Genomic DNA, 14,726 nt, shown 5'->3' with positions numbered 1-14,726 from the left:
TCCATGTTTTAGGCATTGTTATCTTTCATGGCTACATCTGAGTCTGGATAGACATGGTTGTAAACTGTAACTGCAACTTGACTGATTGCACAGGCATACAACCATAAGGCAGTAGTTCCAGTTAAGATGTCAGTTCAGATAGTTTTAGGCAGCGTAGATCATGCCTGAAAATATAAAAGTTTACATTTTTGCTAATATGGACATGTTACACATGGTTAGATCAGTTAGATTTTCCTCAGCTCAATCATGAGTGCATTCAGAAGAAACTATGAGCACCTGAATCTACGTGACTTCCTGGGCCAGGTGTTTGATTTAAGACCAGATACCTACAAAACTAATATCATTCCCATCCGCATAAGCTGCACTTGGTGTTTAATGCTAGTTATTGAACATTTGCATGCTAACCTGCTAAACTAAGATGGTGGACATGGTAAACATTATATCTCCGAACAAAGGAAACACTTCGCACATCTATAAAACAAGACAGATGCGTTGGAGAAAAAAGACCAAAAAGTAGCAAAAGGACTCCCGCACACTGTCCAACTTGAAATAAATCATTTATTTGCGACGTTTCGGTACTAGACGTTCATCAGGCAAACATTATATCTCCGAAACATCAGAATGTTAGCATTGTTATTGTGAGTATGATAGCATGCTGACGTTAGCATTTTGCTCAAAGCATCGCTGTGTGTAATGCTGGGTTCAAAATACAAACTGTCTGACACAAGGGTAAGTGTGTCTGATTAGGTGATTATAGAGTCATAAAATCTTGCTGTGACTTGGCCGATAGACATGAGACTACACTGGTCCATGACCAGTCAAAGTGAGCCGTTTTTCCACTACACGTGTGATGTCATTGGGAAGGTGCCGACATCCAGGAGCAAGAATGTAAACAACCAATGGCAGTGTGTATGATGCTGGCTTTCTTGTGTTCGGAAAAGCCTTAAACAAGAAAGAAAAAACTGCTGACCTGCAGTCAAAGGCAGTGCTGTCATCATGGAAGATAACAAAAGAAAGAAAAATTAAATGCTAGTCTTTCTGTCGGGATGTTCCAGCTGTTCCAGCAGATGTGGCGTCAGTTGCCGTCAGTTGTGAAACACTTCACTGGATCAAAGATTGATTCATGCAGCATCACCCACTGTTGTCCTCGATCAGAGCTGACACCCAACAACGTCTAGGATGGGCTATAATTGTGCTTATTTTGAGTAGTCTTACCCGCGCATAAAGCCTCACAGAGCCACTAGCATGGTTGTAGCATCTTGTCTTGTTTCCAACTCTTTGCTATATGACAACTTCATTCACTTCATTTTAATCAAAGATGAAATAAATACATTAACTAGTTCAAATATTTAAAAATACTGGCAGTATCTTTTAAAGCTGTATTTCAACAAGTTGGAGAAAAAGGTCCAGATTTTCTTGTGATCCCCTCGCTCAGATAGGCACTACTGTTTTTGAAGTTCATTTCTGTAATTACACACGTTGAATTTTATTTCCCAAATGTCAGCAACAAAAGTCAGACTCATCACCCCACAGCTGCAATGATTTCTGTTCCAGCCTCCTGAAGTAGCACCATATGCACTACAGCTGGCAATCAGCTATAATCAGCTGACAGCAGTAACATGACAACCTGATTGCAGATAGGTTACTATGGCAATCATGTATAGACGTTTCTATTATTACAGAATAAAGAGATGCAGTTTAGCGTTCTTGTAATTCCCCCTGGCAACCACCACAGAACAAAATCTGTATTAGTGTCTCTGTCTCCTTCATGGTGGTTTTATCCCTGTTCATTTTTTACGTGCAAAACAGTTGCAAATAAATGCTTGCAGTTTGACTCATAGGCACTGACATCCAAAGATGTTTACCAATAATGCTCAAGATAAGTGAAAATGTTTCTGCTATCCAATTCTATTGTACTTGCTCTGACAATATCTCAGCATAATATGACATTTTCTACATTTAGGCAGTTATCTGCGAGAACAAGATAAATACACTTAGAAAAATAGAGCATGGGGCCTGAAATACATTGAAACAGCATTTGTGCTTTCTTCTAAACTATTTATGCGATGTTGATGATTATTATTTTCTCTCCATTTCTCAGTGGTCGCAGTGAACAACCTCGTCTGGCAAACCAATGCCATGTTCCGGCCATTTGTAGAGGTCAACGCTGTGGGACCGCACCTAGCTGACAAGAAGCGCAAATTCAGCACCAAGACCAAGAACAACAACTGGTCACCAAAGTACAATGAAACATTCCAATAGTGAGTAATCATGCTTCCTTAAATATAGTTACAGAGGTGGAGAGAAGAGGGAGCAAAGCTGAGGGTGTTTTTAAAAAACATACTTAATTACTTTGTCACATTTCACCTGCCCACATAAAACCTAAAAATACTTTGCAGGATCATGTACCTTAACTACGCACAGCAGTATCTTTAAACAAGTATTCAGTGTGCGATCTGCACACTGCAAAAGAGCCTTCAGCAACATATGTACCACATAATTGCTGTAATACCTTACTGCCAGAGTCCCTCTAATTGTTACTGAGCAGTGAATGTATGTAGTTGCTTTACCAGCACTTCTGCTCATTGCATTGAAACTGTGGATGAAGTCAAATCTTGTCCCCTCTTTGACACTGTCACTCTGAGCTGAGCAAACTAAATCACAGAGCTAAAGAGATCTTAAGGCGGTTTCATATCAGGTACAATTGATTTGTACTGTGCCTGTGTACCTCCCACTCCCCCGCCACTCAGCTTTCACAATAGTATTAATGTTTCATACAGGAGCAAATTTGCATCATCATCTATGTGACATTTGTTTATGTTGTCACTACAGTGTAGAAAAGAGTGCCAATGGCAAGACCCCAAGCCCATACAATGGAGTCAACCTTTGCATTACACCTGCCATGATATATATTTTGGGGACAGTGTCAGAAACAGCCCTGTAGTCTGCCTTCCCACTTCATCACCCATGGCAGTGAGGCTCAGAGGATGAGATCGGCAGGTGTTATACACATATGCAGAGAAATGCCTTTGCAACTCTACTCGCCAGCTGCTACTTGCACTAAATAACAGACCAATTTCTGTGTTTTACTACAGTGGTTTTCACACCTGATGAGAACCCTATCCAAGTACACATAAATCATACTCGAGACCACCTTTTGACGTGGACTCAGGCATGGATTGACATACCATGCTGTGTATGATACACATAAGCAGCAACCTTCGTGGCTGAAAAATGAACACCGAAGTGACAAAAACTGCAGTTCCTTGAATGGCCACTTGAGGCTGACTCTGAACGCCAGTCAATACTCTGAGACAACCATTTCAAAATGCCTAACTTTACAGCAGAAATAAACATGTTTACACCTGGGTACAAAAACGGTTTTGGTCTCTGAAGCTAATTTCCCCCTTCATGACAACTGTACAGACTGTGAATTTTTCTATAACACACCCATTTAAATTTTATTAAGTTATGCATAATTAGGGCGTGGCCGCTTTGAGTGAGAGCCTGTCTTGTTAGGGGTCACCTCAGCTCAAGTCACTCACCCCTCACTCCTCCCCAGCTCCACCCTTTCATCCAAATATGTTCAATTCTGGCTCAAACATCCAAGGTGACAACAGCCAAAATGCCGTACTTAAGGCTTTAAAACAGGAGTCCCCAAACAAATGGGTCCTGTTGTGTTGGCTACGTCCATTATTCTCACACAGTCTATGAGTACACAGTGTTCACACTAATCAAATGAACTGGACATTGTGGTCAAGTGTCCTCAGTCCAGCCCAGATCCCTGATGTGAAAGCCTTCTTGGACTGAGCGGAGGCAACAGCAGTGTGATCAGTCCAGGCTCAGTGCCGTCTGCATATAGATTTACTCCTGCCACTGTCATTTGAATTTTAAGAAGCCATTAAAGTTGCTGGGGATAATTAGAAAACAACCTAAAACAAAGGCTGGCACAGAATAATGGCTCATTTGAATAGAAACATTAATTTCACTTGCAAAACATGACTGAATTTGTGTCATCACAGCTACACATATAATGAGGCAGCTTTTCACTGGGGAAATGTCACCCAGCCTGAGTGTCTCACTGACATGTTATATTCAGCTGCGAACAAAGCCGAATGTCAGCGTCCAAAAAGCAATTGGTGCGTGCTCATGTACAGTTCAGTGAGACTTCGGGATTTGCATTAAGGTTGAACAGTAACACAAAAGAACATCAAAGTGATGTTAGCGTACTTTTAAAAGAATTACAACTTACATGACAGTTTGTCATGATGTGGTCAACCCAACATTTTTATTCCATGTGGGTTAAATAATGTCCTTCTGAATTTGAATTCTTGAGTTTCACCTCTCTGATCTCCTTGTGTCATTTCTCGCAGTGTTCTAAGTAATGAACATGGTCCGGAGGCCTACGAGCTGCACGTCTCAGTGAAGGACTACTGCTTTGCCCGCGAGGACCGCATCATCGGCATGACGGTCATCCAGCTCCGAGAGCTGGCGGACAAGGGCAGCTGCTCCGCCTGCTACCCCCTGGTGAAGAGCATCTGCATGGACGAAACTGGCCTCACCATCATGAGGATACTCTCTCAAAGGACCAACGATGAGGTGGCGAAAGAGTTTGTGCGTCTCAAGACAGACACACGCTCGGCGGAGGAAGTGTCATAGTGTGCGACATAATGCAGTATTAAAAGAGTGTTGTCTTAAGTGAGAGATAAAGAGAAAGAGCAGAAGGAGAAAGAGCAGTAGCAACAGATGTTCTTTCTGCAGAGAAGCTGGAGGATGAGATTGTCCAAAGAGAAGCGCAGGAGGCCCACATGTGGCAAGGCAGCGAGACAGTGAGAGAGAGAGAGAGAGAGAGAGAGAGTTGTGTTTGTTTGTTTGTTTTTGTGCATGTGCGTAAAACATCTGTTGGAATGTTCATTTTAAAACTACAGTATGTACAAGTGTTTACTTACCGTATGCTTACTATTAAGTACTATATTCTACGAGTTATGTTAACGAGACATGAAATACCTTTTGTACAACATTTAGTCTTTTTGAACAGAGATTTGTTCCAATAAAGTGCCAAACCAGTGGAAAAAAAGAACAAAACCAACGTATATGAATTATGGTGAACTTAGTATGTTTGAAATTTGCTCGATTATTTTGTCCGGTGTAAGTCATTTTCTGACCGTGTGGCGTTTTGATTGTTGCAAAGTCTTTCATTTTGCACCCTCGTTTTTTCGCTTCACGTTCTTCCACACAGCACTGTTGTGCATGTCCTCTTCTCGGTCATGTCTCTCCCATGATTCCACAGTGACCACCGAGCAGGGTCCTGTCCCCTTGCCTTCAAACTGTTTGTATTTTAAGTCGACCTGAAAATAGACCATGTTTTTTGTAAATGGCGATGACTGCTATGTAAACCTTCATAGGTGTTTGTAATTTTATAACCATGACAACAATGACGACAGCCTCCAGTGCTAACAGTCTTGGCAGAAAGGATGGAAATGTTTTCTTTTTCTTTGGCTTTTTTTAATTTCTTTTTGGCCATCAGCTTCCAGCCTTTCTGAATGACCACTGTGAACATGAGCTTTGGAAGGCAAGCTTACATGACATTGCTGACAGTTTGATATTGTTTCATATTTTTCCGATAACTTTGTTCCTGATAAACTGCCAAAGTTATATAAAATATTTGTACAAAAGCAATCCATTACATGTATGAAGATAAATATGTACATGTGATCTATTACTTTTTCAATGCTCAATATTTGATTATAGATAGGGTGGTACTGAGATTTTATTTTTTTTATTTCCTGTGAAGCTGTTAACCAATATGAAAGTTGCACATGTTACTTTACACATTAGTTATATCAGCTTCTGTCATTGGAATTATTTTTCTTCATAAAGGAAAGAGTCTAACATTTGGTAAATATGCAACATTCCTATGTATTGCACTGATGGCGAATTGTATGTCATGTAAATATATTTAGTGAGATATTGTACAAAAGTCTACTTTTCTTCAATGTGCATAAAGTATGTGCAAATGTGTTAAAACATCTGGGTCATTTTGAACAATTGTCCAGTAAGCATCCCTTTAACACACGGAACAATCATTTCTGACTTTTCTTTTATGACTGAGGCTCAGGAGACTAAAGTAATCAGATCTAACCCGTCAACTTGTACAAACTCATGACACTTGACTTCTTGCATTTTGTGTTGGGAGTAACAATATAAAAATCAAAAGAAATACTTCCAGTGCCCTTGATCGGACCGAACCCTTTTTCAAACTTTGCCTTCAGTTCGATCTCCGCTACCTGTAAAGTTTTGCAACTGCATTTTGCACAGTTGTGAGGCCAGCACAGTGACAAAATCTGTCCAGTGGCACGCACACAGACACATAAACACCTGGCAGGGTGCTCAAAATAGCCTTTGTGGTAGTTCCTGCCATGATAGGTGTCACCAGGACCACATTTTGCCATGGAGACACACACACAAAAACATACACACACAGACTCACAAGGCGATGACAACTAGCTGTCAGTGTTGTAGCTGATGAACACACTTTTGGGCAACAGATTGACGAGGTTTGCAGGTGTGTCATGTTTAATCTGAAATAGCCTCAATATACATGAGGACAAATGTGGGCAGTTACATTCAAAGTGGTCACCTTGCACAGCAGCTTGATTCTCGTGATATTACAAGGTCATGCAACGATCGCGGGTTCACAAGATTGACAAAAATCCATCTTGTCAGGGTTCAGGTAAGGCGACTGTGTGAACGACAAGTGGTTAGAACCAATCAGCATCCTGTGAGACGATCCTGTCAACTATGGTGTATTGTAGGTGTGTTTGACGACATGGAGAAGTGACTTTTCATTCAAAATAACAGTGGTGGCTCCTAAAAAAGTTAGCATCAATGCTGCAATAGCATCAGTTATATCAGAGCTGGAGAGTGTGTCTTTGCTGAGAGAAAAGGAAAAATGTGCATTGAAGTCTTTTTTTCAATGGTCCAGAGATAAAACTTATTCTACACATTTTCCATGGCCACATTTTCCAGTTTGGTCAGAGATTCAAATGTGTTACACTAATAGCAGTTAGCAGGCCAGGCCAACGGACGGCTCATCTAACTCTGCTGCAGGACTGAAGGGTTCAGGAGATCCTTTGTCTCCACAGCCACCAGGCTTTCCAGCACTTCAGCCAATGCCAGGGGCTCATAACCCCAGGCTGTTGGTTGCCTGTCTCTTTCATCTGATCCCTCTCTCTCCATTGCCACTACCCTTACCCACTGGACTCTGTGCAATAATCCCTAAAGGACTTTGTGGTACTTTTTTTTTTCAGCTTTTACCTTTTTACTTATTCATATGACTCTTTGCTTTTAACTGTGTGAACTACTGAACACCTGAATGTCCCCAAAGAGGCTGAGTAAAGTATCTATCTGTGGAGTGCAGCCTTGAGCAGCTTGCCTGAAGCAGTGATGAGGAGCAGTTTACAGAGGTCTGGTAAGGTCACTTTGTTTTAATTCCTCACATCAAGATTTATTTATTTCATTTTCAGACATGGTCTTCAAACCCAACCAAAGCTGCCTCATAGGACATCACTTGCACTATACCATACATTGCACAGCTCCCTCTGGAGCCACAAAAGGCTCTATACATGTTTTTGATACATCCTGTAGTACTCCACAAGGCCTGACAGACTGATGTGTGTATCCCCTCAACTTGCCTTTTAAGTGTTAAAAACATCCCTCAGTGCACCATAAAGCACATTTTGTAACACTGAACAAAGGTGTTAACTTTATCTCCCAATGCTCTTGCAATAGGACATCCAATGGATATTTGTACATAGATTATATGTGTACACACTCAGTCTCACAGGTAACCTTATTCCAAATTCACACTCTTAAGAGCTAAACTTTATGGTGTTTTACGACGTAATATGGAATATCCCTAAAATTAATGTGACAGTTATGGTATTGACTGAAAGGGTAAGTATTATTAATTGTTTTGAGTTTCAGGGTCAGAGACCAAGCAGCAACCTCCACGGCTGAATGAAGCCAACAAAAAACTGCAGTTCCTTGAATGGCCACTAGAGGCTGGCTCCAGAAGCCAGTCAATCCCCATAGACCTTCATGTTAAAATGCCCAAATTTACAGCAGAAATAGATGTGTTTACAGTCTGGAACAAAAAATGGTTTTGGTCTTTTATAACTCACCTGTTTACATTTTGTTGAGGCTTGAAGTTGAACATAATTATGGGCAGGCTGCTTTGATTGACAGGCTGTCTGCTGAAAGCGTCCTTAGCTTCTCAGAACTATCCATCACTTCTCCATGACGCCAGCCTCTCTCCTAAATGTGTTCACTTCTGGCTCCTGAAAAACAAGATCACGACAGCCGAAGTACCCAACTTAAGGCTTCAAAACAGGAGTCCACGAACCAATGGGTGACGTCACATTAGCTACATCCTTTATTTTTGCATGAGATGTTTCTATGTGAGAGACACACTGTGCTGCTGGGTAGAATAAGTTTCAAGAGCAATTTCCTTCCTGTAGAATCTTCCTAGTGGTGTCTGCACATGGCATCTGAGACATTTGTGACTTGTGATGCTCACTCTATGAAAACACCAACAAATACTTTCACAAGACACTGTAATCCTTTGCACTGAACATGAAGGCTTTACTTTACTTTAAAGTTATTCTTTTCTGTGTGATTTCATGGTCCCTGAGATGAGTGTTTTGAGATCAGTTATGCTCTACTTACTGTCAGTCACTTAACACCCACAGGAAGCAATGCATGTCTGTGGCAGGAACTAATCCCTCAAAAACATGTCACCTGCCAAAACTTTAATGCCACGTCTATGTCTTATTATTTGAGCCATCTGTGTTACTTCAAGGAGTAGTTCATTTTTGGCTAAATTTGAGAATGTAGACACTGCAAAGCCCAGTGAGTCCAGTGCTACACAGTATATAAATGTGCCTGACATAGGAAATACATCTTGCATAGATGTTAACAAAGGCCCATTTATGATTTAGAAAGATACACATGTCATTTAAAAAGCCCACAACTTAAAGCACATTAGAAACAACTTGTTCTTCAGAGAAAAACTACTGTTCCAGGCACAGCCAGTCCCTTGGTCCAAAGCCCACATAGTGTATCTAATCACCTGGAACCGCCACATAAGAGGGCCAGACAAAGTAAGTCCATTTGTCATTGTCACCCTTTTGTCTTTTCTTTACAGCTGTACTCCAATCTGAAGGAGATGGGGAAAGAAAGAAAATAAGAGATACCCAGAGATCAACAGAAAACACAGGGGTGTAAGAGCGCAATGAAGATATGGAGAAACTATAGAAAGAGATACAGACAGTGACGAACTTCAGAAAAAAAGGATGGGATATGTAGGGGATATTTTTAGTCCTGAGCTATGACACACAATTAAATTCTTTCACAAGGACATAGTGGCGCTCATGTTTCTCCACAGGGATTTCAGCACAGATTAATATAGACACCTTTGTGGTGTGTATTCCTATATATGTATGTGTGTTATATATCTTGACAGATGAACATCTATAGAAGGATGTTTTAACTGTCTTTGTCTGCACTGTACATTCTATTTTTAACATTTAATTAATGTTAATGTAACAGGAAGTGGACATATACTGTAAGTCACTGACTAGGAACATAACACAAACATTAAAGGTGTAATTGCTAACATCAGACAGCATGACTTACTGTGACACTTAATTGAATTGAGTCATTGTTAATGAAATTTGTTTCACCTGTGCTTTTTCTGCTCCAACAAGTCAAACTGTTCACAGTGAAAATGCCAACACACCAGCAGATGAGAACAATGACAAGCTTCTCTACAAGCTCAAATACCTAAAAGCACATTCTGGGAAATATGCTTTGCTTTATGAATCAGAAAAGATCAATAACACTTCAAAATATGACAGTGGTACAGATCTTTTTACCTAAATATCAACAAGAAAAAAAATAAGTGAATGTCTTAAAATATCTTCCTTTCCAGGCATGTGCCGCACAGTGATTTAGCGTTAGCTGGCTAAGATGATTGCACAAAGATTCATAGGTAACAGCCTATCATCAGTGTTGCATATTAAATATTTTTTAACCAATAGGTCAATTCATCTTTGCTAATGTGATGTGGTAATTATTAGAAGGAACTGTGGTTAGTTAATGGGAATCTTTTTCTTCTTTTTTCTTCTTTGTTCACAAACTGACATTTTAAAGCAACACAATGGAGGATTGTGCTTGTTACCTCACAGGGTCCCCCTACAGACAAAAGATGGTATTGTCTGTTACAACTGTCGCAAAAATCTTTCTGTGCGTTTATTTGTTGGCAAGCCAACGATACCGGTGAACCTCCTGAAGCTGGCCATGTAATGCGCCATCATCATGTCTTCAGAACAGGTAAAGTAGCCTTATAGCATTTTGTACATACATGATTAGGCCAACTCAACAGAGTGAAGTCAGACAACAGCAGAGAGGCCGCGGTGCAGATGAGGGGAATATAACGTCAAGATTACGCTAGTTGACGACAACTACAGTTGTTACTGTAAGTGCAATAAAACCTCTGCCAGCCAAGCCAGTACTTTATCAATACATGTGATCAGCATGTAGAAAGCCATATTTTAATCTGCTCTGTCCACAGTCTCTCATTCACCGCTACAATGATTTATGATCGCGGTTGACACAAGCACATCGCGCTCGTGGTGCTAACAGCAAAGTGTTAAAGACAAACTAAAATGAAAATTGTCTGTATGCAGGCTAACACTTTATCTTAAAATGTACCTGAGGCAGCCGACCTGCAGACAGTGAGTCTCCTAAGTAGAGGCTAACAGCAGTAAGGCATCCCTCCTCAAGCCGGGCCAAAATGAATCCTTGTTCGAGCTCTTGTTTTATCACTCTCCCGTTTTCTTTTCTTTGTCTCCTCGGACAACACCTTCACCTTCTTCCTTTTCTGTGTCGCTTCAGCCATGACAACCACGTCTAACTTCGTTCCCCTCGGTTCGGCTACGCTACTCTAAAGAGAGGAGGGGCATATGACATATGCTGTAAAGCAGCCAAATTTTGTAGTCTTTTTTGTGTCCGGGTTCCTACCCGAACCCCGAAACAGCATAGTGCCAGTGCAAGCGAAACAGACACTCTCAAACAATGACAGAGGTGTCATCCAACCTATTGTGAGTTGATGTATCATCACAACAATCTTGGATATATATTTTGAGGGCTCAAAAACTCCATTGTGGTGCCTTAACATATTGCCTTCTCCAGGATGAGAACACTGAATAACAGATGTAGTTTATAGGGCCAGTGATTCAAATCAATGATGTTATAGGGCAATCAACATGAACGTAGGTCATTCAACACCATAGATGGCCAATACAATAGCTACAGTTTAATACACAAATAGATGTTAAGTGTCTTTAGTTAAATATGTTGTAGCTAAAAGTGTGTCATTACTGAGTCACAGCAACATTAAGTGCGGTTGAATGTGTCTGAATTTAGATTGAATTGCATTACAGGGAATTGCATCATTGTTTTTAAAGAACCCCAGAGTGCTCCACACCCCCACCCTACCTGAAATGTTAATTTTCTATTTTTTTCTTTTGCTGAGCCAAGTATGCCAGTCACACCAGCTTGTTTCCTCACCATGTAATCAGAGATAGTGGAGGAAGGAAGTTAAAAGAAGAAGACATAGAGAAAAGAGCAAACTGAAGCAGGGGGAAGGGGAACACTGTCACTCCCAGAGGGGAGGGAAAATAGAGTAAAACACTAACCTGACTCATCCTACCGTAGAGCTGCCAAGATGCAAAATTACATCAACTCTGACTTCCACAACCTTGACCTCTGATTTGCATATTGTCAACTCCTCCAGGAATTTTTAGTCATCTTCTGCAGCACATTTCAGAGGACGAACTGCGAGGCAAATTATGATCTCTGAGGATGAGCTGGTTGGTATAATTTATGGTAAGATGACAACCACGTTGTTAACCCCACAGTCTTATCTGTGTGTGTGTGTGTGTGTGTGTGTGTGTGTATGTGTGTGTATGAACAAGCAGCTGGCAAGCAACCACCCTGGACTGATTTCTCTTACTGATGAATCTGATACGTTGCATTAGATTAATAAAATAAAGCCGAGATGAATTCCAGGGGTAGCTAATTGGGCACATGACAGGAGGATAAAACAGCAATGAAGCTCAACAAGAGGAGGATACATTATCCAGAAGTTATGGGCCAAAGGAACATGTCCATCTGTGAGATAATGTAATGCAACCAGCTGTTATGTATGAGTAACAGCCTGACAGACAGGAAGCATCCAACCTGGATTTTTCTGTGTCCTTCAAAGCAGAGGGCTGTTTATTCTTCAGGGGAAGATTGATGAATCTCACCTCAGGGATAAGTCATTATCATAGGAGGACGTTTTTCAGGCCAGACCACAGATCCAAACTGGCGGATTTCTGTAAATGTAACATATATGGTATATACTTGATTATAAATACTGTATACCACCATTTCATGTAATATGATACAACATAATTCAAGGTGCAAGAGAATGCAAACTGACGTAGCTTCATAGAGCATAAAATAGTTTCATCAAATGCAATTAGAATACAATGAGACACAGTAAAATATGGAGCCATATTACAGTGTGTTGTTGTCACTAAGAATACCTATATAGATTTAATATAGAATTAAAAAATATAATAAAAATCTAATTTCTACAGGGAAAAGAGTCCTTCAGTAAGAATCCCATCCAGACTACATACAAATATATATATATATATATATATATATATATATATATATATACACACACACATACATACATACATAATGTGTATTGACTATTCTGACTTGAAATTCAATAATGTTTCAAACATTTTATAACCGTCAGGATGGACAAGACTTGACTATATATTCATCATCAGCTCTTATGCCCAGCATTTTGATATTAAAACCTTATACCTGTTGGGAATACATTCAGCTTAAGATCTGTCATGAACAGTGATATATTTATCAGTATGCGGAAACAGCCTGATACATTCAAAGTAGACCTGATTAGCCAAGTGGATTGTATGTGAGTGATTTTATTTATGAAAAAGTTTATACATTAAAGTCACCTTAGTCCTGAGAGTACACCACCAGACTATTTTGATTTGTCACAGCATGGAAAGTAAAGGCACAGAGCCTCTAACATAAGTTAGAGGTAGGAATAGGAATGATGAGGTAGGAATAATGAGTTATGAAACACAGGCATTGTTAATAACTTTTGTAATGTTATTACATGCTGTCCATGCTTTCTCACTGACAAACATGTTCTCACACCCAACTCGTCAAATACAGCAGCTTGGTCTGTGACCTTATGCTTTAAATATGACGCTCTTGGTACCCTTCCAGTGTCCATATTAAACATGTCACTCTGCTTGTTACATGAACAGTGTCTTTTCAAAATAAATTTCTGGTTAGGTTTAGGAAAAGACCTTAGTGTGAAAAAAGGTGTTTGTTATGAGACTTAATTGGCATACATGAATTAACTATGAAGTTAAAATAACTCAGTGTTGACTCATGGTTTCATAAACCAACAGAGGTCTCCTGGGTGAAAGTCCTGTGCTTGTTAACGTTGGCATGATATGCAGCTGGTCAGTGTAATAGTTTAATGGCACTCACCAGCATTAGGGGGAAATGTGGTGGCACAAGAATAAAGTTAAGGCAGGAAAAGTCTGAGTAGGGCGGGCAGAAACCTTGGTGGATGGGTCCACCAAACAAACACCAACAATTACCTGGGAGAGCGGTGTTCGCTTCCCATAAGACTCTAAAGCCAAACCCTGTTCTTTTTTTCCTAGACCTAACCACGTGTTTTTGTTGCCCAAACCCAAACACGTGTGTTAGTTGCTGGAGGGAAAAAAACATCAATTTGCTTTGTTGCACTGATGTAGTGAATTTATTTTGAAAGACATAGTATGTAAATGGTAAATCTCCTGTGAGAATGGAAGTGCATTTTGAAAAGAAACAATGCATGTAACAGGCATAACTTGACATGGCATCCTAGAACATCAACAACCAGCGCACCCAGGGTACCATGACCAAACTTCAATATGTGACAAGGTCGGAGTGAGAATGTGCAGCTCACTCAGACACTAAAGGGAACCTCGTGTTTCAGTATCAGACACCAAGAAGTGTAACACAGCGTTGGTGTATGACGACCTGGGAATGAGAAAGGGTTAAACTGACATATCTAAATGAGACAGAGTCAAAGATAATGCCATTTGTTACACCTGTGCTTCTTCTGAGATGAGTCCAAATGTCTGCTGTGAAAAAGGACCATCACGCTGTGTCCAAAATATCGTCCACTACATTTACTATCCAGCATTATGTTGTTTGAGTGCACTCTCAAAACATCCCAGAATAGGCCTTTCTCACAGCAGATATTTTGATTCGCCATAGCAGGAAAAGCACAGGTGTTACTAATAACATTACCAATGGCTCTGTTCTACTCAAGTGTTCCAGTCAGGGTGACAGTGAGTCAGCATGCACAACACCAGGACCCTGAAATCAAAGCAGCCAAATGGAATTCATTATTTACACTTGCGCCTTGTCTACTGTGACATGTCAAAATGTCTTACAGGAAAAAAGCCCATGGAGCAAAATAGTGTCCATGGTATGGTGCATACAACACTGTCATTTAGGTGTGCTATTAAACCAGGCCAGTGAGCCAGCATGGACCATTCCAGGGCGATGACACT

General features: G+C 40.4%; 1 protein-coding gene across 1 annotated transcript in view; it reads left to right on the top strand.

The window, feature by feature from the left end:
- LOC125900806 (protein unc-13 homolog C-like) overlaps window positions 1-4,858 on the top strand; it is a 106,631-nt gene extending 101,773 nt beyond the window's left edge. The window contains exons 27-28 of the mRNA XM_049596043.1: window positions 2,102-2,261; window positions 4,374-4,858. Coding sequence (XP_049452000.1) covers window positions 2,102-2,261; window positions 4,374-4,659 — 446 coding nt within the window. The 3' untranslated portion in view covers window positions 4,660-4,858. The remainder of the gene's footprint in view (window positions 1-2,101; window positions 2,262-4,373) is intronic.
- Window positions 4,859-14,726: the final 9,868 nt, after the last annotated feature.

Source organism: Epinephelus fuscoguttatus, linkage group LG2 (genome assembly GCF_011397635.1).
Source record: "Epinephelus fuscoguttatus linkage group LG2, E.fuscoguttatus.final_Chr_v1".
NCBI classification, from domain to species: Eukaryota; Metazoa; Chordata; class Actinopteri; order Perciformes; family Serranidae; genus Epinephelus; species Epinephelus fuscoguttatus.
The sequence above is the reverse complement of the archived record's forward strand: the minus strand, read 5'-3'. Positions and strand labels throughout refer to the sequence as shown.